The 26,598-nt window shown below is 38.9% G+C and overlaps 1 protein-coding gene across 5 annotated transcripts in view; it reads right to left on the reverse strand.

Moving 5' to 3' along the window:
• Window positions 1-26,598, reverse strand: part of Sik3 (Salt-inducible kinase 3) — a 39,626-nt gene that overhangs the window by 7,057 nt on the left and 5,971 nt on the right. For 2 of the 5 annotated variants that reach the window (XM_053765764.1, XM_053765767.1), the window contains exons 2-22: window positions 21,315-21,431; window positions 20,734-20,797; window positions 20,332-20,486; window positions 19,519-19,650; window positions 18,524-18,647; window positions 17,460-17,579; window positions 15,861-15,979; window positions 15,133-15,223; window positions 13,717-13,766; window positions 12,729-12,809; window positions 11,498-11,599; window positions 10,449-10,520; window positions 8,805-8,958; window positions 7,718-7,803; window positions 6,855-6,937; window positions 6,157-6,250; window positions 5,419-5,497; window positions 3,302-4,612; window positions 1,787-1,893; window positions 695-773; window positions 236-381 (exon numbers count right to left, since the gene is read on the reverse strand). In XM_053765764.1, coding sequence (XP_053621739.1) covers window positions 236-381; window positions 695-773; window positions 1,787-1,893; window positions 3,302-4,612; window positions 5,419-5,497; window positions 6,157-6,250; window positions 6,855-6,937; window positions 7,718-7,803; window positions 8,805-8,958; window positions 10,449-10,520; window positions 11,498-11,599; window positions 12,729-12,809; window positions 13,717-13,766; window positions 15,133-15,223; window positions 15,861-15,979; window positions 17,460-17,579; window positions 18,524-18,647; window positions 19,519-19,650; window positions 20,332-20,486; window positions 20,734-20,797; window positions 21,315-21,431 — 3,366 coding nt within the window. The remainder of the gene's footprint in view (window positions 1-235; window positions 382-694; window positions 774-1,786; window positions 1,894-3,301; window positions 4,613-5,418; window positions 5,498-6,156; window positions 6,251-6,854; window positions 6,938-7,717; window positions 7,804-8,804; window positions 8,959-10,448; window positions 10,521-11,497; window positions 11,600-12,728; window positions 12,810-13,716; window positions 13,767-15,132; window positions 15,224-15,860; window positions 15,980-17,459; window positions 17,580-18,523; window positions 18,648-19,518; window positions 19,651-20,331; window positions 20,487-20,733; window positions 20,798-21,314; window positions 21,432-26,598) is intronic. The other 3 variants (XM_053765766.2, XM_053765765.2, XM_053765768.1) reach the window with 3 other exon arrangements.

A 26,598-nucleotide genomic window follows, 5' to 3' on the forward strand; every position in this document is an offset into this window, starting at 1 on the left:
CGCCACTATAGCATACTGTACTATGGCATAATGATTTTTGTTAAAAGCCACAATTACCTGTACGCCAAAAATTAATTATATTTTAGACCTATAATGCCAGGGTGGTACTCAGAGCATTGCGACCGCTAGAATATAGTAAAAATAATTATAGTCCTTGTTAAAATTACAAAAATCGTAATGACAGCGCGGCCGCACCTGTCCACCTCCAAAGAACAACAGGACGCGACAACCCCACCTGCGTGAGCACCCTGGTGTTGGCGAGGTCGAGCGCCGCGACGTCGGACAGCGTGAGCGCCGCGCGCGCCAGCACCGCGCGCGCCGCCTCCGCCGACAGCGCGCCCAGCTCCAGCGACGCCGCGCCGCAGCCGCGCGTCGGCGACCCTGCGGGGGCGGGAACCATCCTTACAACTAACGAACCTTACTTAAGAACAGCGTAAAAAGTTTCTTGTCTTTGTTGAAATTTGAAAGAATGTAATGACTGTGATCTAAATGCTCGAAGATTAATCCTATTGCTATTTGCAGAAACAAATTACGATAATTGTTAGCAAAGAATACATAGCACCACTTATAATCTACCTAACAGGTACTTATTTTTAATCATTATTTTGTTTGAATTTCAAAGTAAACAAGAAACCCTTTATTTATATGAATGAATGAACCCTTTGAATGTATATAATAATAAAGTGAGACATACCAGGCACGCTGGCGTGCGGCGTGTGCAGCCTCGCCTCGGGCGGCGGCGACGCGCGCGCGCTGCGTCGCTCCAGGCCGCGCTGTCGACACCGTTACATCACTATACTGTCTTCCTAGTCCTATACTCGTATTCCTCATGGCTGAGGCTCCTGGTCATTACGTGGAATTACACACAGTAATGACTTTCTTGGCATTATTAATGGAGTGGTTTGCCATTGCCTTCTCCATTTCACGCACAAGTTTATAATCAACAAATGTGCAGGTTTCCTCACTATGTTTTCCTTCACCGGAAGCAAGTGGTGGTCGATGAAAACTAGACATGAGTCAGATACAAATACAAACAATATACAAACTCATGTGGCACGAGTAGGATTCGAACCTTTCGATCTGGTGGGCGTCTTAACCATTACACCACCGCCGCTGAACTGTACTCGGGTCAATTTGTCGTCAACATATTAAATAATAATACTTGTATTCATGTTTGTGGATATTCAAAGATTTTTCATTTCATTATAAATCTATAGTAATATAACAAAGATTAAATCGGATAACGATTTTAATGAAGTTTGCCACAAAGACAGACTAAAACGTGATGATTATTTAGCATTTTTTATTTTATCTATTGTACCCATAAACATTGAACAATGATATTAAAAACTGGTCCACAGGGCACTTGTGTACAGTGAAGTGCAGTAAGTTTGTTACCCCCTTCCCGCTCTATCTACTCGACCAATCTTCTTGAAATTTCGCATACATGTAGTTTGAAGTTTGGATAACGACATGGGGCACCTTTAATCTCGGAAAAATAACCGAAGCCCCACCACGAAACACACAAACACGTGGCACGTTAGAAACGCCCACATTTTGACCCTTTCTTCTCATATAGTATACCCATCGTGAAAAAAAAATTACGCGTTACGAGTTTTATGTTTGACTAGCCCACAACTTCGTATGTGAGTAAAAATCCGTTTCCCGTGGGAATTTCAGGAAATCCAATACACTGTGCGTTGTCTGTCAGTCAGTCAGTCAGTAACGAAAGAGTTTTATATATTTTCCCTGTTCCATTGGAATGTGTTGCGGTAGTATATCCGACCTGCAGCTGCTGGTACTCGAGCCGCGCGGAGGCGATATCGTGCGCCGCGCGCGGAGGCTCACACTCCGCCCTCCGCACCGGGGAGTAGCGCTCCGCGTGCTCACGAGCTGCGCGACACGATTCTTGATAAAGCTCACGTTTCTTTATTCATATATCTTACACATTGAAAACACTCAATTTTTTTTTACTGGCCTATGTTACATATTTAATATTTATCGAAAAAACTCAAGTTTTTTTAATGTTACATGTTACACATTTATTGAAAAAACTGTTTTACTGGCATATGTTACACATACCGGTAAAAAAAACTTCAAAGGAGAAAATATTTTTACCAAACAATTTGAACAAAATTACGAAAAAATGACGTTCTGGACACAAGCCTTTATTGTCGTCAAAGAGATCCTGTTGCATTCAACGCGTTACAAACAGAAACCATGCCCGTGCTGTAAACCGTTGACGAGTTCCTCATCGGGAGCAGACCCTGCTTGGAACTATAAATTTAATCAATAATCAATCTAAATACATGACAGATATAGAAAACTACTCATCAAAAGCTGGTGTATTTATTACGATAAGTTTGTATTCAAATTAAACCCTTACGAAATAAAAATTAATGCACAAAAACCAACACCCATTCTAACTAATATATAAAAAAACTACAAAACACACAACTACACGATGCAACACACAAACTAGATTACGTGTACTTACTGTGATTGTATGATAAAAAGCTTTTAATAAAAAAAAAACTAAGTTTTAATTAAAAAAAACATAAGTTTGTTAAAAAGAAATAAGTGAAGTACCTCCTGTTAAATCTGTAGACACTTCAAAATTAGTTGGCCCATTACATATTGAAATTGATGTGCAATAACAAGGATATAAAATTAATAAAAGTTTTGAATTGTCTAAAACCGTCACCATACTTACGAATTTAGTTTGATGAAAATTAAAAGTTAGATTAATGACTTTCAATTCTTACATAGCATTTGTATTGGTATATGGCATACGAACATTTTATAAAACTGTAATATATGTATTCGTTTGATTGTGTATTAAAAGAAAGCAATCAACTTTGGCATCCCTCTCTAAGTCTTTTAATTAAAATATATATACTTCAAAACTCAATTTCATTACTCGTAACAAATATGAATTATTAGTATACCTCTATAAAACACTAGTTACCTGTTCACATAAAAAAACTCTTACTTAAATTAATTACTTCGTTTTAACGTGATATTAATAATTATAAATTCGAAAGATGTTTCAAATTTTATTTTTTTACAAAGCCACATCATTATTTTCAATAAAAACTGAAATAAAAAACCTTTTTTTAAACCAACTATAAACCTACCAAGTTAATAAATTATATTCATTAGTTCTAGTTAGACTATGTGTGCATTAGAACATCCAAATATTGGCGCGAAGTTCCGAGACTCCCTCTAAACCTTTACCTTGAAACCAGATACCGAACTTAAAAATACCCGAAACCGAAAAGAATAAAACGAAAAAAATTACCCATTTCCTGTACAGTCGCCAGCATTTGTAGCTTGACGCGCTGCGGACCTGAATACTTTCTTTGCCTCGTATTGTACTGGTTCTGGTTGTAGCCGGTCCCGGACCCGCCCGGGACCGGAGACCCGGTCGCGGAACCATAGTTGCTTCCAAAACTACTTCCATAATTCGTCCCAAAACTGCTATCGTAACTCTGACTCGAAACTTGATTGTTTATCCCAAACGTTTGGTTACTATGTGGCTGTGTCCCGAAGTTGTTTGAATTCATGGGGGTCCCAGTCATGATTGAGCCTTGGTTTTGTTGGTTTGTCCCAAAATTTGTGTTCGTCCCAATCGGCGTACCACTTATGATGGAGCCAGCTTGCGTTTGGTTTTGAGTACCAAAACTGGTGTCAGTATTCATAGGTGTTCCACTAATTATGGAGCCTTGATTCTGCGTCCCAGATGGGTTTAAACTTTGGTTTTGAGTCCCAAAACTCATGGGTGTGCCGCTCATGATCGAACCTTGATTTTGAATCCCTGAAGTTTGTGCACCGAAGTTTTGATTCTGTGTGCCGAAATTTGTGTTCGCGGTCATTTGTTGATTTTGTGTGCCGAAATTACTTGTGTTCATTGGTGTCCCAGACATTATAGACCCTTGGTTTTGTTGCACGAATTGGTTTTGCGTCCCGAATCCGCACGGAGTGCCGCTCACGATTGATCCTTGATTTTGTCCCAAATTCGCGCCAAAGTTTTGTCCAAACTGATTTTGACTTACAAAAACATTCATCGCTGTACCGGTCACGATCGACCCCTGATTCCCGAAACTCTGACTCATGGGCGCGCCGGGAATTACAGGACCTTGATTTTGAAATGAATTGTCTGTCACAAATTGGCTCTGTGTCCCGAATCCAGACACAGGTGTTCCGGACAATATGGATCCTTGTGTGAGTGAGATATTTTGGTTTTGGCCTTGTCCGAAACTTTGGTTCTGTCCCACAGGAGTTCCGGACGTTATCGACCCTTGTGCCCCTTGGTTTGACGAGAATTGTCCCAAAGCGGGTGTTTGCGTGGTCACAGGGGTGCCAGAAGTGATAGACCCTTTTGTCCCCCCCATTATGCTTCCTTGAGGTATCGTTTCCAAAACTGGCTTCATATTTTTCTGGTTTTGGTTATAATTTGGAGTGCCAGCGGTGATGGAGCCTTGTGTGGGACTTTGTGGGACGTTTTGGGACGAACCGGGACTAGGCGGGCCGTACTGCCCCTGTATCGACGGCGGGAGGTAGTTTCTCTTCATTCGCGCCTCGACCTCCATTACTAGCTCTGGACTTATTACTAATCGGGAAAAAAATAAATTAAAAAAAAAAAAGAAATCGAAAGCGAAAATGGCATGCGTCTACTGTTAAATGATGCCAAAATATTTACTGTCGATTTTATATGCTGTAAGAATTGGGTCTATATCCTTTGCGGGGTAGACAGGGCTTGGTAGATAACTATATTTATATGTTAACAAAATCAATTTCCGTTCTGTCCCTTAAAACTTTTTGGTTATAATTGTCTTTTTAAAATAATAAAAAATTGTATCTATTACATATTTTATCAACATTTGTTTTCTTACAGCATATAAAATAAATCAAACTCAAGCAATATTTAAAAAACAATAGCAAAAAAACAACAACATCGATTTGTGCACAAAACTAATATTATATTTTTGATGACTGTCACAGTGACTGAACGTAGAAGTTTAAATATGAGCGAATATAGTTAGGTTACTTTATATTTTGGGATTTTCAAAAATAATATATTTCAAAGTAATGAAAAAAATTGGTAACAAGTTAGTTACTTTTATAGTAGGAAAATTAACATATAGTACATAGACCAAACTTCAAATGAATGGTCAATTTTGTACTTTATTATTTCGGATGGAGCTCTCGTGTGTGTTTGGAAATCTGTCGATTGATCTATTATTTTATTGTAAATGTTCAATTTATTTATTACTGACAATTTTTACACCTAATGTTTAAAAACTTTAGCATAGGATATGTTTTAACTTTTTTATTGGTAAGAGAGGGGTAGACTGAGAATTCGCTCACAAGTACACGTTTACAGAACATTAGTCCGTCCAGTGAAGTGTCACTGACCTGGCGGGCGCTCCGTGACGGTGAGCAGCCCCGTGCGGCGCACGCGCAGGCTGGCGGTGGACGACGGCGATGTACTCGACTGACGGGCAACACGGGGTTCACATTATCCATACTATCCATATTCATATTATAAATGCGAAAGTCTGTCTGTCTGTCTGAAATCTCTTAAAGATGTAGGAAATAAAACATGAAATTTACAATTTTTGTTATGGAAATGAACGATTTTGATTTGATTCAATATGTATACCGACTGCTTGCCACGACACGCGGTAGATAGTCGTAATAGTCATGTCAGATGCCTTTAGGCGACTTGAATAAAATCTGACACCAGGTTTTAGCAATTGTCACACTCAAAAACAAAGAGTGTAGTTCCGCCTTAGAATAGAATAATAAAGAGAATATGGAGTGGTCACTCCATATTCTCCCGTGGATTTCGTACGAGGCGACTAAGGGACACAAAGCTTGCGCAGTTGACAGGTAACAATAGCATTCCCAAGGAGGGTTAACGTCAGCCAGCCGACCGGTTGTAAAATCACGGCCATACGTATAAAATTTTAGGTTCCTTTTAACGCTAACCCCAGAATTCTCGGCGTCACAACCCCAAACGCAAACGGGAACATACGGAGATGAATCAGTCACATTGAAAAAGAAATACTTTTTCAAGTGCGAGTGACTCGTGAGCAATATAAAAAGAATCTACGAGGAAAAAACTATATATTTATATATATATGTGTTTACCATGTTGGAGGTGCTGCAGGAGGTGGCCACGTTGGCCGCGTCCTCGGGCGTCGCCATGGTGTGTCGCTTGCTGCTGCCGCGCGTCATCATGTATCTGACGTCACACGTCACATTTTGTACGAATTACACACTTATAGTGAATTATTACTTACTAATCTATATATATATATAAAACTCTTGCGTTACTGAGTGACTGACTGACAGACAACGCACAGCCGAAATTACTGGGCGTTTGAAATTGGGTGTGTAGCTTCCTAGGACAGTGTAGGGGAGCATTAAGGGATTTCCTGAAATACCCACGGGAAACGGATTTTAGATCCACGGTCGGGTCATGATGGAAAATTCTCTTTTTCTGATTTTATTTATTTATATGTGTAATTTGTTATAAAATATAGTATCGTTGAGATAGTATCTCAACTTACTTAGGGGCTAGCTCAATCTGTGTGATTAATTTGTCCTAATATAAATATATTTTATTAAAATAAATATTTTATGTTTGTTACTCTTTCACGCAAAATCTATCTACTGGACCGATTGTTATGAAATTTGGTACACGGGTGGAATATAACCTGGAATAACACATAGGGTACTTTTATCCCGAAATTCCCACGGGAGCGAAGCCCCGGGGCGCAGCTAATAGTATATATTCCCACTAACATTGTAAAGGCCAACATTTGGGAGAGAGCATATTTATATACCTGCATAAATTGGTATTATAATCAGTATTTTGTTCTTCATTTTGTTCGCAGTCCACGCGTTGAGGTGTTCCGCTGTCTGACACCTGATTATAAATAAAATAAATTAATATACAACAACACCCAACGGCCCACACTCAGCACCACGCTTGTATGTGATCCGATAGACACAAAGGCGTAAACGGACATTGCTCACCCAGAACCACAGACTAACATCTGTGATAACATAAGTAAAAAAAATTTCCCGCGCTGGGAATCGAACCCAGGACCACCAGAAGCGTAGATAGAAGACGATACTGGGGTTGGCATCGTATATATATATATATATATATATATATATATATATATATCAATACAAAAATTTAAAAATACATATTAGTTTGACTTCTATTAGTATATATATTTTATGAGGCGTCTTTATAAGACTAATAGAAGTCAAAATAATATGTATTTTTAAATTTTTGTCTGTCTGTCTGTTTATTTGCATTCTGTCTTGTTTCTTCTCGTATATTTAGATTTGGTATCACGATGCATTAGTATACTTTCAAATAATATAATTTAATTATAAATATAATTTCAAGCAATCGGTAGCACCGCGCCAAAACGTCTCTAGTGAGCGAAATGATAGATTGGATCTCTGTTTAATAACAAGAAAGAAAAATAGATATGTTACAGAGAGGGGAAGACAAAGGGAGGAAGAAATCTTTCTCACTCCTTTTATCTAATATAAGGTCTAATAAATCTCTATAGAAATGAGATGGAGGATGATAGAGATTGTGGAATAGAGAGAGAGACAGAAGGAGGTAGAGGGAGAGGGAGGACGAGAGATGGAAATGGAGATAGGAGGAGCAATAGCAGTATCTCACATGATGCGCGGGCGCAGATCTGCAGCAGGAGCGGTCGCGGCGCGCGCTGGCGCCGCCGTCCGACGCGCGGCGGCCGAATGACGACGCTGCGGACAAATTCTAAATTCTAATTCAAAATGTTTTATTCAACTACAAGAAACAAATACAAAAAAATATTTAAAACTAAGTCTACTGCCGGCTTCCAAAGCGCAGGTGAAGAAGAAGCGGCGCAACAAACTTCACCGCAGCCTTTTCTCCAAGGACTTCAATTAATATATGTAATGGATATATCATCTTTCACAACGCACGGCTCAGTTCGAGTCTTGTCGTACGCTTAGCGTGAGTCGACCCCAGCGCCACCTGTCCGTATTGTTATGGATCATCTGCGTCGTGTGCGTGTGGCGTGGTAGATGTCGCCACAAAATAAAAATTCGGAAGGTTCATCTCAATGTTGCCTTCTACAGGACTAATAACTCACGCTGGCTCACGCATATTACATTCAGCTAAATTCAGTCAAATCCTAAATGATTCAGAAATTAATTAAGACAAGTAGAATAGCAATTATGAAGTTAGATTCCTAATTAACATCTCAATCAGAAGAAGCATCGCTTCTAGTGTTTTTTAAACTCGTGCTTTGAACTCATAACTATATCCCAAGTAAGTTTGTTCACGCGTTATCTACTCAAATTTCGCAAAAGCTATTGTTCGCGTGGGATTTGCGAAAAACTTGTATTCTACACGTTCTGTAGGTGGCGCTAAATATAAAAACACTAGATGGCGCTGTGTGTATTCTAAATGAGCTACGGATATTTTAATTCAACTATCCCAATCCAATACTACGAAGAAAAAACTGTTCCCGAGGGCATTTAAGCGGGCGAAGCCGCGGGTAAACAGCTAGTTAATTATATTAACGGGACTTAATAAAAAGCTTCGTGCTAAGTCCCGTTAATATAATTTATATATTAACTTGTGACTGGCTAAATCATCTCTGTATCATCAGAGCGTGTCTCCGGATCCTTGCCATCCAGCCGTTGAGCGTCGAAGCCCAGGTTCCGGTTTCCTAGTAAGCGAAAAGGAAACAGAAAGTAGTGCAACACTAGCGTCTCACCCTGAGTCTGCATGGCGTGCGGCGGCTTCAGCAGATGCTGGTCCTTGACGCTGAAGTAGCGCGGCGGCTGGTGCTGCACGGCCGGCAGCTTGCCCGCCAGGTCCGTGTTGGGCAGCAGCGACACCAGCTGCGTCTGCGCCTGCGCAGGCTGCTGCTGCCGATCACAACTTCTTTAGTTATTCGCCCGAAATTTCATAGTTACTTAATTTCTTTTTAATAGCTATAACATGTCCCACTGCTGGGCAAAAGCCTCGCCTCTCCTTCCACGTGTCCCTTTGGTCTATTCCATCTTCTACATTAAATAATCATTTTTGTTTTCCTCCACAATGACATAGTGTTACAAACAGTTAAATGCATGCTAAGAAAGGTGGATGCAAGTAATTTTGGAGAACTGGCGCCTGTACAGTCAACAGCACATCAAGTTACCCCGCATAAACCTCTATGTCGTGGTAATAGCGACGAGTTTGCAATGACTTTGGGTAGGTTGATGTCCTGTTGACTGTCCTAGGTTTGCGAAGATCTGTGTAACGTGTCGCCAGGTCTCATCTATAAAATAATAACTAATACGAATACAATAACAGTATATCAATTTGTTTGTAAAATTATATATTAAAATTCCGTTTATTACTGTTATGCGAAAGTTAAAATTAATCACACGCAGAACTTAAGTAAGTACTTATATCTCACAGCTATTCATGATAAAAAGAGATAGTTAAACAAAGAAAAAGATCGCATTAAGGCGATAGACATAGTATGTTCTAGTGATTAATCTGTTAAAAATATAAAAATATAAACAAACATTAGGGCTTATCAGGCGTTTTATATATAAATAACAGAACTTCTATCGTAACGAAAGTTTGTTTCAAATAACTTCATACTACTAATATCGTAGAAGCAGAAAGTTGGTTTACCTCTTCACGCTCTATATACTCAACAAATCGTCTTGAAATTTCGCATACATGTAGTTTGAAATATGGAGAAGGATTTAACTTATTTATATACAGGATGGCCGACTTGGAGGTAAACTTTTTTTTGTCGCCATTTTGTTTTGGCGGTAAATATGACAGTTGTTGCATGAAGATTACTTTGTATAGATATAAGTTTTAGGACGGAACAACGTGTTTTAATTATTAACACGTTTTACGAAACATTAAAAAGAATATTTCCCGGTCGATTAATTTCGAAAAACGGTGACATTGATTGGCCCCCAAGATCACCTGATTTAAACGGCTCCTGATTTTTTTCTGTGGGGCTATCTAAAGGGACGTGTCTATGCTGACAGGCCAATGAACCTTCAGCAATTAAAACAAAATATTCGAGACACAGTCACTGAGATAACACAGAAAATGTGTGAAAATGTGATGAAAAACGCGATGAAAAGTGTTCGCATCTGCGATGCTGCCGGAGGTGGACACTTGTCTGACATTGTTTTCCATGTTAACTGCCGGCCCTCAATACTATATTCAACAAGGAATACTTGATATATTCTATATTTCATGGAATAAAATCACAAAACTAAAGTGTACACCTGTTATTTGGCCAGCCTGTACATATCGCGGAAATAAATCTGTGCCCGTGTGAAGGGGCATAAACTAGTAGCACAATAAAACAAACACAAAGGCAGAGAAACAGTGATGTACTCACAGCAAAGGCGGCGGCCACACCGAGCGGCGCGGCGCGCAGATCTGCGGACGCGCACACGCCCAGCTCCCCGCCCTGCGGACACCGCGCGCTCTACACTGCTGTCTCTCTCTCTCTCACTCTCTCGCTCACATCGAGAGTGACGAGTCTTTATGTTTTAAACGACACTTTAATAATGTTATTCTGGATAAGAAAGATCGCTGTCACATTTTGACGACCTCCGTGGTCATCACGCCGGACTGCTTAACTGGAGGTCCCGGGTTCGATCCCCGGTCAGCTCAACATGGAAAATGATCTTGTTCCGATTGTCCCGGATCTTGAATGTTCATATATGTATGTATATGTTATAGGATATAATATCGTTGAGTTAGTATCCCATAACACAAGTCTCGAACTTACTTTGGGGTTAGCTCAATATGTGTGATTTGTCCTAATATATAAGCATATTTGAATATTATCTTGTGTCGTATAAAATATAAAAACAACTTTCTGATATTATATTACAATCATGCCAATATTATAAATGCGAAAGTTAAGGATGTATATGTATGTTTGTTACACTCATCTACCGGACGGTTGATATGAAATTTGGTACACATTAGAAATATAATCTGGAATAACACGTAGTCGTAGAGTACTTTTTATCCCGAAATTCCCACCTGAGCGAAGCGCCGGGGCGCAATGAGTATATTGTATCTTCTATTCGCTATAAACCAAAAAAGTACATACAACAAATTTTCATGCGATTTTCGCCAATAGATCTGTGACTCCTGAGAAAGGTTTTAGATTGCGTGTACAATTATTAGGTTTTTCAAATTCATATATATATATATATAAATGTGAAAATAAATTTGTTTGTTACATCTTCACGCTTAATCTACTCAACCAATCTTTTCACAAATTAGGCATAATTTTATTAATTATATAATTATTATTTTGAAATTTTACATACATACAGTTCGAAATACAGAGGACGTAGGGTACGCCAGTTATCAATAAAAGCAGTCAGGATAAGGCCCGCTAGTAACCAATGAGAGTAGGGTATGTCAGACCTGCGCGCGGCGGCAGTCGCCCGGACCCACAGTGTGGCGCCGCGCGGCCGGCGCGGGCGCAGTCGCGGGCGCCAGCTCCGACACCGACATGCCCTCGCCGAACTGAACATTACACCACTCATTACTCTCTTGCGTCACTGACTGACTGACAGACAGACAGACAGACAACGCACAGCCGAAACTACTGAGCGTAGAAAGCTGAAATTGGGTGTGCAGCTTCCTAGGACAGTGTAGGGGAGCACTAAGAAGGAATTTCCTGAAATTCCCACGGGAAACGGATTTTTACGCCTGTGAATCGAAAGGTCCCAGGTTCGAATCCTACTCATGCCACATGAGTTGGTATACCAATCTGACTCGTGTATAGTAGTTTTCATCGACCACCACTTGCTACCGGTGAAGGAAAACATCGTGAGGAAACCTGCACACTGGTTGATTCTTATTTATTTGTGTGTGAAACGTAGAAGGTAAACCACTCCATTAATAGTGCTAAAAAGTTGTTGTGTGTGTTCCATTCCATGTAATGACCACGACCCTCAGCCATGAGGAATACGACTATGAAGAAAAGTACAAATAAAGAGCTTTATTTTATATAAGACATCACTACCATTGTAAATAAATATACTTTGTAAAAAAAATGTAAGTAAGCGTGACTATCGACTTGAGATATAGTGGGGATAAACTCTCGCCTATAGCTCAGCTGGATAATTACGCCTCAGATTTTTTATTAAAATATTTTGCGACCTTGGTGGCGTCCCGGGTTCGAGTCCCGGTCGGGTCATGGTGAAAAATTATCTTTTTCTGATTAGCCCGGGTCTTGGATGTTTAACTATATATGTATTTGTTATAAAATATGGTATCGTTGAGTTAGTATCCCATAACACAAGTCTCGAACTTACTTTGGGGCTAGCTCAATCTGTGTGATTTGTCCTGATATATTTATATTTTTTTTATTTTACAAAAGAATTCAAATAAAAATGCGAAAGTCTGTCTGTTCCGCTTTCACGGCTAAACCGCTGGACCTATTTTAATGAAATTTGATATGCATGTCATTAAAGACCCCTAAATCTACGTAAATTTATTTCGTTTTCCAAAAATATTCTCCATTCATATATATAAGTTAGTTGGGGCCCTAGTTATTTTTTCACCCCAGGTGGTTGGCATACCTAGGTACGCTACTAGTGTCGCCGCTAGTGGCGTAGCTAGAGGCGGGCAGCCGGATGTGGTACATTACCTTCTCGAGGCTGTCGGCGCGGTGCGCGAGGTCGCGTAGCGGCCGCGACACCAGCGCCGGCGGCTGAGGCTCCTCCTCCATCTGAATGTAACAGAGGGTCCATTTCACAAGCGTTTCAACGCGGCGTGTAGCGTTTCATTCGTGTCCGACATTTTTTTGACGTGACAACGTCTTAAATTAGGTTGCGGCTGGGAGTCACTTATGAAAAAGTGTAACGCCCGGTAACGTTACGATGAGTCACCGAAAGAGAGAGAGGCCCGCCGAATGCCTTGTGTCTCTCTCCCACTCAACTATGATCGGTTTGCCGCGCGCGTAAAAAGACGTTGTCACGTAAAATCTTCGCCCGTAAAACCGACTTTACAGGCAACCATTTTTTTTAATAAAGAATATATATTTTTTAATTAAACATTTATAAAATCAACATTGTACCAGTACTTTACTTATTTATAAAATAGGATAATTAAATTGATTACTGTGTAATCGATTTAATAAATAAAGACTTAGGCACAAGCGCGCGCGCAGGCCCTTTATCCGCATAATTATTTTGTCCCATTGTTCTTCGGCATAATATATTTTGGTATAATAGGTGTAAGACTGATTGATTTTTGGCACACGGGTAAATATGGCGTAATTAACTTTTAGGTTAGGTTGGTTATGCTTCAAATAGTTATGTGTAACAAAGTTAAGCTAAAAAATCATCATGCTATAATGTTACTGAGGCTTACATTTCTATGCTTACAGTTAGAGACCCAAAGTGCCCTAATACCAAACAACGGTACATCTGTTTCGCAAACAAATTATTGATTATATTATATTTTATTTTAAAAATTAACGAAGGAAAAGAAAATCTCTTGTAAAGACCACAAAATTTGTTTTTTTTTTTGATAACATTCATTTATATATTTGCCCCACACAACTGCAATTTGTGAAAACATAAGAAAAATTTGACTCATAACAATTAGTGAAAAATTTAATTATTATAGCTTACCTTACAACTAGTGAGATCTAATGGTTGTCCGGTGGTCGCATCTAACGAATCTGTAACAAAAATATATATAAATTTAACTTTGAATCTATCGAGTCGACGTAATTGCATTTCTATCATTTACGTCTTTGGAAGATTAATGATAGAACCGACAATTAACCAAATGTCATTGAAGGGGATAAAGTTAAATATTACGCGGACATTTGGCTGCAAACAAAAGTGTAATTAAAGTAGATTAAATATTACTAAAAGTAAAGTTTTTGGAACGGTGCATTCCTGGACATCACTGTAAGAACCTTAGATTTAATAAATAAATTAGTTTAACTCCCGCACAAAATCTCAGGGACAGGGGTGTCGGAAAATCAGCGCTGTCTCAAACAAATTATTTGTCACCTTAGAAAACTTATCTCTAAAACTAAAATAAATTCAAATTCAATATTCTTTATTCAATTTAGGATGATCAAAAAATTACTTAAACTAAGTCTACTGCCGGCTTCCAAAGCGCAGGTGAAGAAGAAGCGGCGCAACAAACTTCACCGCAGCCTTTTCTCCAAGGACGTCAATTAACAAATCCAATGTTTACTTTTTATGAAATCTTTTGTGAGGTTTAGGGACGTTACAAATATTGAAATTTATATTCGCATCAACATTCGTATACGCATCTAAACGTTTTACGAATGCGAATGTTAAATTACTTTTCATCCATATTAATATCATAAAGAGGTAAGCATTTGAGTTTGCATGTTTGAGGCGGGTAATCTCCGAAAATACCGAACCGATTTCAAAAATTCTTTCACAATTAGAAAGGTACATTATCCAAGATTGCTATAGGCGATATTTTATCTCAAAATTCCCACGGGAGCGAAGCCCCGGGCAACATCTAGTTAAATATAATTTGGCACTATTAAAGTTTGATTATTAAAGATAATTGATAAATGTTTAACTACCTTCGCGTCCGCATTCGAACATTCGCATTTCCAACACTCGCATTCGCGAATGTGAAAAACATGTGACATTCGCAACATCCCTAGCGAGGATGTATGTGTGTATGTTTGTTAAATTTGGTACACGGGTAGAACATAACCTGGAATAACACATAGCGTACATTTTACCCAGAAATTTCCATAAGAGCGAAGCCGCGGGGCGCAGCTAGTCTATTATAATTATAAACTTTTAATGTGAAAACTTCTTTAGCGGCATTTTTTGTGATAAAAAATGTTGATCTCGCGTCAGGACACGTGACCCTGACCGAAAATTCGTAACACGTCAACAATGCACAACGTTAATATTCAAGTTTTCACTTCAGCCGGCGCTCCCGGAGTGCAACACGTTTTTTAATATATTTTCTAACATGATGGGAAATGTGGAAATGTGGAATTTCTAACAGGATGGGTGATGAATCATTGTATACGAGTGTACCTCTGCGAGTGGAGCTGGTCCTCAGCCGCAGCTTGTCCATGAGCAGATGGTAGATCGCGGAGATGTGGTCGAAGCGCTCTTCTTGCACCGACTGGCAACAATAAGTTGACACTTAACGTCTACATCATCATATTACAGGTGGGCTAAACGGTTAAAAATATTTTCAAAAATTTGCTTTTCTTAACTGCTTAATAACTTTTTTTTTGTTGAAAAAAGTTGTTAAATTTTAAAAATCTTGTATATATATATATATATATATATTAGTATGATACAATTTTCGTATAAAAAAGTCGCTAACACATTTGTAGCAGAGTTTAATTTATTGTTTTAACTTGATTACGACATTTTAAATTTTTAAACGATTTAGATTAGATGAAATAATATTTATATTTGAATTAACAAATAGTGCGGCATAGTTATGCGATAATAATTAGGTATAATATCTGTATCTATATACATTTCCCCCCACTTCCTCTCATCCGAGCGGTATCCCAGTTCATCCTCAGCCGTTGATCGTCAGAGCCCTGGATCCGTTACACTTCTTCCCCACTACCGTGATTTAAGTCGTAGCATTGATTCGGCGCACTTACTTTACTGGTTAGTTACAACGGTGGAGGGTCAGTAATGTGGTAGTGATGTACAGTTACGAGCGAGGATAGGGCACATAACCTAGCCATACGATACAGTAACTACAAATAAGGTTGTATCTATCTGTCTGTCAGTTTCACCTGCATTATTTCCCGGTGCGACAGCTGCAGCGTCAGCATCTGCGCGACCACGGTGTCGCGGTGACCGGTGTCCTCGCTCCCTGTAGTAGAGTGACACGCGCATGCGCCTTCGGATATATCTGAAAATATTGTTAAAGAAAAAAGACATCTTATTAGGGTCTCTTTATAGTCGTATTCCTCATGGCTGAGGGTCGTGGTCATTACGTGGCACTATTCATGGAATGGTTTGCCATTGCCTTCTCCGTTTCACACACAAGTTGTTAATCAACAAGTGTGCAGGTTTCCTCACGATGTTTCCCTTCACCGGAAGCAAGTGGCGGACGATGAAAACTATACACGAGTCGTATAGGTAAACAAACTCATGAGGCACGAGTAGAATTCGAACCTAGGACCTTTCGGTCCACAGTCCTCATTAGAGTAGTTGCCATCAAATCAATCTTAATAGTGGAAGAGTAAGCTTTTCCCAGCAGCGGGATTTAAATAGGGAGAAAAAATGGTAGTTGCCATTCAGTCAAACTGACAAGTGACCAATTTGACCACTAGCAGTTTTTCACGTGGCATTCGTAGGTACACGGAGTACCTACTAATTCCATGGTATTTATTTATACACTTAATAGAAATAATAAATAATATTGTTTTTTACAATGCAAACAAACTCTTCTGAGATTTACCGTGCGTCGGAATATGCCGTCGAGAGTTTCAAGCGAATTACTATTCTTCAGGCCTATGGCTGTATTGTGTCAGTGTCACTAGCTAACTTTTTATTTACCCAAATGTCAACGTCAAAGCCGTCAACGTCACGTCATCTTTTTTCTTTTTCAAATTTGGCGCTTTAACTAATACGCGATTTTCCCATAAGTACCTACCTAAAAACTTTATAATTCCTTGAATACAAATAAGTAGCAAGTATTATCGAGTTTCATTGCTCCGGTTTGCCGGCGAAGATAAACTATAGTTATACACACATGTATCACTTAAAAAACGTGTATTGTTAGACTTTTTGTGAAAAAACGTCGTGAATTTGTGCTTTATTATTTTAAAGGCTACGCTAAAATAATGTTATGCGAAAATATATCAGGAAAAACATAATTATCAATACATATTGTTACGAGCTATGGGACTATTTTTAGATACAAACGCTCGAAAACACAAGGACGTATAGTGGTGGTCATTTAATTAAATGTTGTAAATACTTTTATTCTTTTAATATATATTGTTGTTTCTAATATATGTATATTTAGTTGTATGTTTAGTAATAGTGTCTGTGATAATACAAAAAATTCTAAAAAATAAAAAACACTTTTTATGAATAAATAAATTATAACTTCAACGACAAATGTTTCTGAAAAATATATACAAACAATAATTAATAATCATGCAATAAAATAATGTTTTATGCATTTAATGACATATTACTAACATAGAATTTAAGTTTTTGTATTGCTAACATTACGGGCTATGCCTGGAATTACTTATTTAATGAGTTTTTTTTTTAACATTCGTCGTTGAAATTATAATTTGTTTATTCATAAAAAGTGTTTGCAATGACATGATCAGCAGTGTATACAAGAGAGTAGAGTATAGTATAGTATAGTTCACCCGAGTGCGGATGCGGCAGCGGCGCGCGCGCCAGCAGCCAGCGATGTCGCGCGACGGCGCGCAGCGACAGCCGCCGCTCCGGCTCCACCACCAGCATGTGCCGGATCAGGTGCTCGCACTCTGTTCTCCACACACGTCTCATTCTCATTCAGGTTTGTGTCATTACGTTTATTACATTATAAAGCAATATCATGCAGAAGCCGACTATTGGCAATCTGTTATGTCAAGTGTATACAAATATTCAATTAGTAAACTAATTAATTATTTAGTCAAATTTGTCATTAAGGTATTCATTGATCGAATAATATGCTTTGTCAATAAGTAATTGGGGCAATTCTCTCTTATAAGCAAGCAAACAAACAAACAAACACCGCAGGTTATCGTTTTTATGGGACCGTCACAGTATGGGAGAACTGAGGGCTTGCATTTCACGTCTCACCATCGTGTCGAAGTGAGACGCAGCGTTGCGGTGTGGTCGACGTTGCATCACAATGGTGCAATGTGATCGGTTCGCTGCGTCTCACTTCGAATCGACTCGACGGTGAGATGTAAATGGCAAACAACTCGCAAGCCCTCAGATCACCCGTCTGGACCCGCATAGCCCGTCTCTAAAAAGTAATAGTATTGAAAAATTAATGTGGTAAAAAAGAGATAGACAATAATAATGTTGTGTGCTTTATATCCTGCCGTGAATGTCGTGCAAGTCGATTAAAGGACACATTAGCCTTAACAATTGATAGATAACAATAACATCCACAAAGAACCAACGTCAGGCAGGCGCTCGGTTATAAAATCAAAGATTTCAAATTTATAAGCGAACCCTGAGATAGGGGCGCCACAGTTCTGTAGGTAGATGGATATACGTAAAGATCAGTGAGATACAATACAATTATATTTAAATTGCACTATTACAAAGCAATATTACAAAGCGAATTTTGTGATTTGCAATAATTAAACTCGAAAACGACAGGAACGATTTTTATGAAATTTGACACGGCGATAGACGAAACATTCAGAAGTAACATAAGCTACTTAGACGGCCCGCAAGTGTAACATATCATCACCTTGCGACATGAAGTAGGGGATGCGGAACTTGCCGGCCAGCACGACGCTGCGCAGCTCGTGCAGCGTGCCGCCGTCGAACGGCAGCGCGCCGCACACCAGCACGTACAGCACCACGCCCAGCGACTGCATCACGTTACGTTTATATATAGTAATCAAACTATCTATAAAAAAAACCGCATCGAAATCCGTTGCGTAGTTTTAAATCAGACCACACACACATAATATACATAAACATTAGTTCTTGTTAGGTTGTAAGCTAGCACTGGATCCTTACATGTTATGAAAGATCCAAACTCGCGTTGTCTTTTTTGAGTTTCATATTCGTCCCACCATTTTGTTTATTCTCTTTTTGTTCTATACGTATATGTTTAATTACTTTTTCTGTTTTGCGTTGTCGTGTTTTATTGTTTGGCAATAATCGGTATTGTTAGGTTGCGACATACAGACTGACCTCGCGGACTCCAACCCACGGATAGGATAGGAGAAAGGCCCAGAACGAGATGGTCGGATGTCTTAAAGAGATTCCACGAGCTGACGTTGAGATACCAAGTAATACGAGGAAATTGAGGGAGGATTTTGCCCAACTGTGGGATTACACCGAAACTTCCTCAAACAGCTCTATATTTGGAAAGCTGTTATGCAATGTGCGTCAAAATATTTAATGCCCTTCCGGCAGGTATAAAATCATTCCCAATCGAAAAAAATGACAAAAAAATTTAAACTGGCTGATGGAAATTTTTGGAGATTTTTGGTTTTTTGTAACTAGTTGAATTATTATTGTGCATGTATGATTTTGATATTAAAATGACATTTGTCTGTTAACGTGACAAAATGATAAAACGTAATTTATAAAATATAATATTTGCATGCTATATAGAAGCAAGAACATGTATTAATTACAATTTACTGTGACACATTTATTACCATGTTTTAAGGCAAATAAATAATTGGCCCTTAGATTGGACACAAGACGGTAAAGTAGACAAGTCCTCACCCAGATGTCGGCGCGGGGCCCGTCGTACTGGCGGCCCTCGAACAGCTCCGGCGCGGCGTACGGCGGGCTGCCGCACCACGTCGCCAGCGGCGAGCCCGCGCTGTACTCGTTGCTAAACCCGAAGTCTGCCAGCTGCGGGCAATCGCAGGTACACTGAGTGCCATGCCCCGTTGCTCACTCACGCTCCGTCATTTTTAGGTAGATCAACGCGGAAAATTTATGTAGTTCGATGTACGTCAAGGCACGTCAGTGTCATAACCTATAGAAAATATCGTACAATATGCTGCGTCGTCTCAACGTAGTACGACTGAGCAATGGGGCATAGACCTGCGTTATAGCGGGAGCGAGGTGATGTGTTCGACCGTCACAAAGGAAAGATATTTCAGACTCCGTTCCCGTGACATCCCACCGCTGCCACCATTTGACAATCTTAGACATTTAATAATCCTGGTATTATTATTGGACATTTTGTGTCTTACTAAAACATATTTTAAATGAAGTCGGCGCATAATTATATAATATGACGTTAAGATTTTTTTAAAAATGGGTTCAAAAACTCCAAAATAAAAACACGAAATGCCCACTGTCTGACAATAACATATTTTAAAATTAAAAATGAAACATTAAGTAGAAATTTTAAGTAATGAGAAACTTATTTAGCATATTAAGCTGCTACTATCGAACAGATTCGATGGAATTGGAGAGTTGAATAGCTACAGCGCCGCGTGTCTCCAAACAACACGCCTGACCACTACTGCTCTGTAAATCATATACGAAGAAGAAGATGTCAAACAGATGACAGAACAGATATACCTTAATATTCATATTGCTGTCGAGCAGCAGGTTCTCCGCCTTGAGATCCCTGTGCACGACGCCGTTCGCGTGGCAGTATCCCACCGCTGCCACCATTTGCGCGAAGGCGTGTGCCGCTTCCGATTCCGGCATTCGGCCGCGGGAGACTAGGTGATCTGTAAAATTGATATTATATTATATTACATACTATATTCATGATAATTTACAAGTGAAAGTTTGTTTGTTTGTCTGTCTTTCACGTTCGAACGGAGCAACGGATTGAGGTGATTTTTGGTGCGGTGATAGTTGGAGAGCTGGACAGTATCATAGACTACTCTTTGCCGCGGGCGGAGCCGCATGCAACATATTGTTTATATAATGTAAATGTTATTATAATATCTCTATAGTATATTAAATACTCACCAAATATTTCACCATTTGGCGCGTATTCTGTAACTAAATATATTGTGTGACTGCTTTCCATAACCTGAAAATACACAAATATATATTAATAACGTGTGTGCGCACGCGTGCTTATTACGAGTTAGAATTTACGTATGTCCCGGCCTCTTAGTTAATTCCACAATAAATTTATAATTTTCCATAACTGTATTGACAAGTCAAAGAGCAGGGATAATTAATTAACTGTTATGAAACATGACAGGACTGAAGAACAGGACATAGGAGTGCAAACACATGAACAAAAGTAAAAGTAGGAAAGCGGACCCTGGGCTCCGACGCTCAATGGCTGAGGAAGCGACCAGATGAGGGAACACGTTCAGATGAGAACGAAACTGGGAACATGTGGATATTAGAGAGTGACAAAGACATATAGAGCCGCGGATAAAAGGCTACGGTGAAGTTTGTTGCGTCGCTTCTTCTTCACGCGATTTAGAACTCGGCGGTAAACTTAGTTTTTAATAAATTTTTTGACGCCAATAAGTGATGTGTATCATCCAAAACTTGAATTAAGAATTTTGAATGAATAAATGATGCAAACCAACCTGATATAACCTAACTATGTGCGGATGTCTCAGTCTCTTCATAATGGCAATTTCCCGAAATGTTTTCCTGAGATTGTCCTCGTCTAGACGCGATTTGTCTATTATTTTTATTGCGACCTGTAACAGACAAACAGATATCGTGAATAAAATAATATTGAAAATAGTCTTTTATTTATTTACAAGCGGCCTGTCCCGACTTTGCTCGGGTAAAACCAGATCCTTCTTCTTGAACCACCCTATTTATATAAAACTCTTGCGATACTGAGTGACTGACTGACTGACAGACAAGGCACAGTCGAAACTGGACGTAGAAAGCTGAAATTTGGTGTGTGGGTTCCTAGGACAGTGTAGGGGAGCACCAAGAAGGGATTACGAAGGGAAGGGAAACGGATTTTTACTCACATACGAAGTTGTGGGCAAAAGCTAGTCTATTATAAAATCCCGCATCTAAATCCGTTGCGTATAGTTTGTAAAAATCTAAGCATACATAGGGTCAGACAGCGGGAAGTTACTTTATTTCATAAAATGATACATACTATGTTATGTACGTGTATGTATTATTAACACACAAAACATCAAAACGCGCGCAAGTTATCGCGTGTTTGCCTATGTGCTCCTATTTAGGAATATATTCCTGAATATAATATATTCCTATTTGGGAATATAAATTGGTTGTAAAATACTAGATGTCGCACACGTCCATAACTAATATTATAAATGCGGAAGTCTGTATGTCTATTTGGCTTTCACAGCTTAACCGCTAGACCGATTTTTATGAACTTTGGTAGACATGTAGTTCAAATTCAAATAAAATCATTTATTCAGAAATTAGACTTTCGCAGGCACTTTTTCTCGTCAATCTTTATATTTATAGTTATTTCTCACAAGCTACAAACTACTGGCATTTCGGAACGACCACTGCTGAGAAGAAATGCCGAAAGAAACTCATTTGAACAGTGTGTAGTCAAAGAACCCTGTTCAAACATATTTTTTCAAATATTAATCCCAAAATGACTATAATGGTGTATGAGAATCATGTGTTGTTCCACTTTCGCAGAGATTCACACAGGCGAAGCTGCAGGCAAAAGGTAGTAGTAGTAATACTAAGCTAGTAGTCTGAATGTGTGACACGTATTTTTGAAAGTAAATATAAATTACATAACCAAAGTTGATTAAGAAAATGAAAGAAGCTGATTTTTAACGAACTACTTTTTTTGGCATTGCAATACCAAATAGAAAAAAAAAGCAACTTTTTTTTAAATTTTATTTATTCATTTAAATTTTGTCATTTTTAAGAATGATGTAAATTCGTCCTCCTAATTTTATTATATATACGAGTATAAGACCTATATTTGTTAATTGACGTCCTTGGAGAAAAGGCTGCGGTGAAGTTTGTTGCGCCGCTTCTTCTTCACCTGCGCTTTGGAAGTCGGCAGTAGACTTAGTTTAAGTAATTTTTTGACGTCAATAAGTGATGTATATCATCCTAAATTGAATAAAGAATTTTGAATTTGAATGGTCAAGATTGGTCGATAAACACCCAGTGTCGCCAGACGACAGGAGACAGCGCCCTCATTTGTTTTCTTCACTTTACAAACTGAGGTCTTGCTATTATTCCGCGTAGAACAAGACCTTCGTTACTCAGGGCTGAATGCAACAGATTTATCAAAGTCTCCACCGACCTTAGCCAGCGACCCTGGCTAGGAGGCCGATGGTATAAATTTCACAGAATTAAATCCTCCACGATTTTGTAGTCCCTATGTATACAATTTTGTCATAATTTAACACGGCATACTTTTACTTATCATAATAATCATTACGCACAATATTAATTTGGCATAATGTTTGTATGGTAATGGTACCTACCATAAGCATAACAATTTTTAAGCATTATATTCTAAAGCATATTGGCGGCTTATGGGTGGCCCGAGGGCCGCCACGCCGCACTCCAGCCTACTGCTACACTATAGCTTTATGCAAATCAAAATACATTAGCCTAAACTATAATTATGCTTATCGAAAAGGTATGCAAAAAACAATTATGTCAAAATATTATTATGCCTAACTCGTTATGCTAAAATTAGGATAAAATATTTATGTGAAAAAAGGGATCCCGATTTTGTATACCAATCTGAATGTTAGTAATGTTCATACAGCTGCATGTTTCTGGTAAAGTTTCAGGGCTCAATGGCGCAGTAGTTAGCGCGCTCGGCCTGTGACACTGGCGGTTAGGTCCCACTCTCACAATGGTCGGTCATTGGATTGGTGATCAAAAATGTGTTTATATTACTATACTATTGATAAAAACCGGTAATAAATGGACAGAAAAATATTTTAAATCTAATAATTCCTTAGTTATTTCATCGGCTTGCGTTTCGTAATTTGTCGTGCAATTTAAAGCCATGCAATTTTTGCCACGTAGCATGTTGCAGCTCCGTTGTACTAAGTTGTTTTCTATAGATTTTGACACTGACGTGCGTTATCGTACGTCGAAACTCCATACATTTACGGGTTAGCCGTCGACGGACGTCAAAACAACGAGAGCGCAAAGGAGCAATGGGGCATGGCTCTTAGTAAATTAAAAATCAGTCAACATCCGGGTGAGTTGCACCGTCAAAACGTCTTACTTTGCGTTTTTCCGCGCACTGTCGTTGAACAGTGTGCCAAACTTTAGCGGATTCTGTATACATTGCTGGCTTTTCATTGCGGTAAATAAAATCCCTCATACTAACTACGCAATATTCGCGAATTCCCATCGGCATGTGTCCGAATTTGGCGACAGTGTGGAGCTGGCATTATACTAGAAGCAAAACTCCATCGACATTGAGTGCGGGTCAAGGCAACACTCGGGTCGTGCTTTTACGATCAGCTGTTAGGGCGACATCGCCGATATCACCTAATGCCGGCTCCACACTGTCGCGGAAAAGTTCGCCGAACTTTCACTGATTCGGCATACATTGCTGGCTTTTCATCGCGCTAAATAGAAGCGCTCATACTAACTACGCAATATTTATTACCCACAGCTAAACTCCAAAGTGCGGCTAGACCTACATTTGGACGTCTAAACCTAGTCCTAACGAATATGATAAATGCGAAAGTAATTTTGTGTCTCTTCACGATATTTCATCGCTTCACTTCAAGAATATTTGTTGAGTAGATAGAGATATATTAATGAAATTAATATTTTCTCCTGTTCTCTGAATGAATTCACAATAACGTCTTTAAATATCACATGTTATACATAGATAATGTAAAAGGTTAACCTGTCGTATTGGAATATGTTTTCTGTAATGGCAGGTTAAGTTTGGTGAAATAAATAAATAAATCTTCTTGAAATATTGCATACATGTAAATTGAAGTATGGAGAAAGACAAAGGGTTCCTGTGGGAAAATTATGCAGGCAAACGTAACGCCGCGGGCAACATCTAGTAACCTATAATATTAATACTCGGTAATTCCCCAGAACGTATGCGTGCATTCTCGAAAATTTACAGACACATTATGGACACCACTGTGGCTGGGCTCACTTCTACAGCTACAGATAGGATAGCGAAGTTCACTTTCGGCACGTTTCCCTGTTAGGTCGATATCCTGACCTCGCGGTATGACGTTAGCGCGGTGTGGACAAATACTTAGGTCAAACGTCACAGTTATACTGATGACGTCTGCAATAAACAAAATATAGAAGTAATTTATTTTTACAATAAAACATAGTTTTTATGGTTCCGTAGCCAAATGACAAGAAAGGAACCCTTATAGATTCGTTATGTCTGTCCGTCCGTCCATCCGTAACTTGGTAAGTAGATGTATTCTGTGAACCGCATTGAGATTTTACACAAAAATAGAAAAAAAAAACATAAAATTTTGGGGGTCCCCATATTTAGAATTGAAAGTAAAATTCTTTAATTTTTGCTACAGAACCTTTCATGGGCGAATCCGACTCGCACTTGGCCGCTTTTTTATGTAGTAGCTATGAGGTCCCACCTGCTGGACAAACGCCAGGTTTCTGTTTCCAACCACTTCTATACTTCGTCAGTTGTTGCCATCTCGTATCGAAGACCGAGAGTTCCTCAGACCACGGACCTTCGGCTTCCCTTCCGATCTTTCCCATCAGTCGGGACCCAAGCGGACACACTTCTGGTCCATTTTTCTGGCGCCATGCGGCTTTGTGAGGATGTATGTATGTTACCTACTCTTTCACGTAATCTAGTGGACCGATTGTTATGAAATTTTGATACACAGGTAGAATATAACCTGAAAAAGCACATATTAAAAAGTGCATATAAAGGACCGATTGTTATGAAATTTTGATACACAGGTAGAATATAACCTGAAAAAGCACATATGGTATTTTTTATCCCGAAATTCCCACGAGAGCGAAGCCCCAGGGCGCAGATAGTTTATCATAAAATATAGTACCGCAAAATAACAATCCCAACTTTCAACTGTGGATGTGCTCTTCAGCGTGGCGTGTGTTTGGATGGATGGATGTTGTCCAAGGCGATTAAGTTAGAACCTTTTGACAGCTGATAGGCAATCACACCTACGTTCAATTCTCAATGTTTTCTTTTTAGGGAAACTTTTATAAAATAGGTTCCTGTGAGCAAATCATTATTGTTTTAAGACAAGCATGTTGTTTTGCCTCGAAGGAAAATTGAAGCTAGAAGACGGAGAAGAAAACCAAGAAGTGCAATCATAGATGAAATAAAAGACAAGGCGAAGCTCGTCTCGTATAGGGAGGTACCATCTATGGCTGGGGACAGAGCAGAATGAAAAACACGATATCGACAAGAAACCTATTCCTTCTTAAATTGATTGGACTAACTTTCAGCAACTTTCTGACGGTGGAAGAAGGGGTTATAAGTATTCTCAAAGAAAAAGTTTTAAAAATACATTTTTTTTTTCGTGAAGTTGTTATTTTTATTATCAAGTTGGTTAGGTTTCAGTCTGTCAGGATACATTTAAACTTTATACTAGAAACCTTTGAAATATTGTAATGTGTCTTGAAGCAGTACTACGGTGTAACGGTCGAGTTGATGACGTAAACGAAGTTCGAGATAATAGCGACTAATATTTCAGTGTCTAGTTACTGAGAGTGTTGTGTCTTTTGGGTACGGTACCCTAAAAAAGGATTATTTTTAGCGTTCCGTACTGTTGTTTTCTTAATTGTATTTTATTATGTCACACGAAGTCATTTGCAAACGCGAAAAATCTTTAAAAACTCAAGTTTACTACACAAAAAGACCCTCGTTAAGGAATGTTAAGGATAACAAGAATTTATCGG

This window comes from Plodia interpunctella, chromosome 28, assembly GCF_027563975.2.
Source record: "Plodia interpunctella isolate USDA-ARS_2022_Savannah chromosome 28, ilPloInte3.2, whole genome shotgun sequence".
Lineage (NCBI taxonomy): Eukaryota > Metazoa > Arthropoda > Insecta > Lepidoptera > Pyralidae > Plodia > Plodia interpunctella.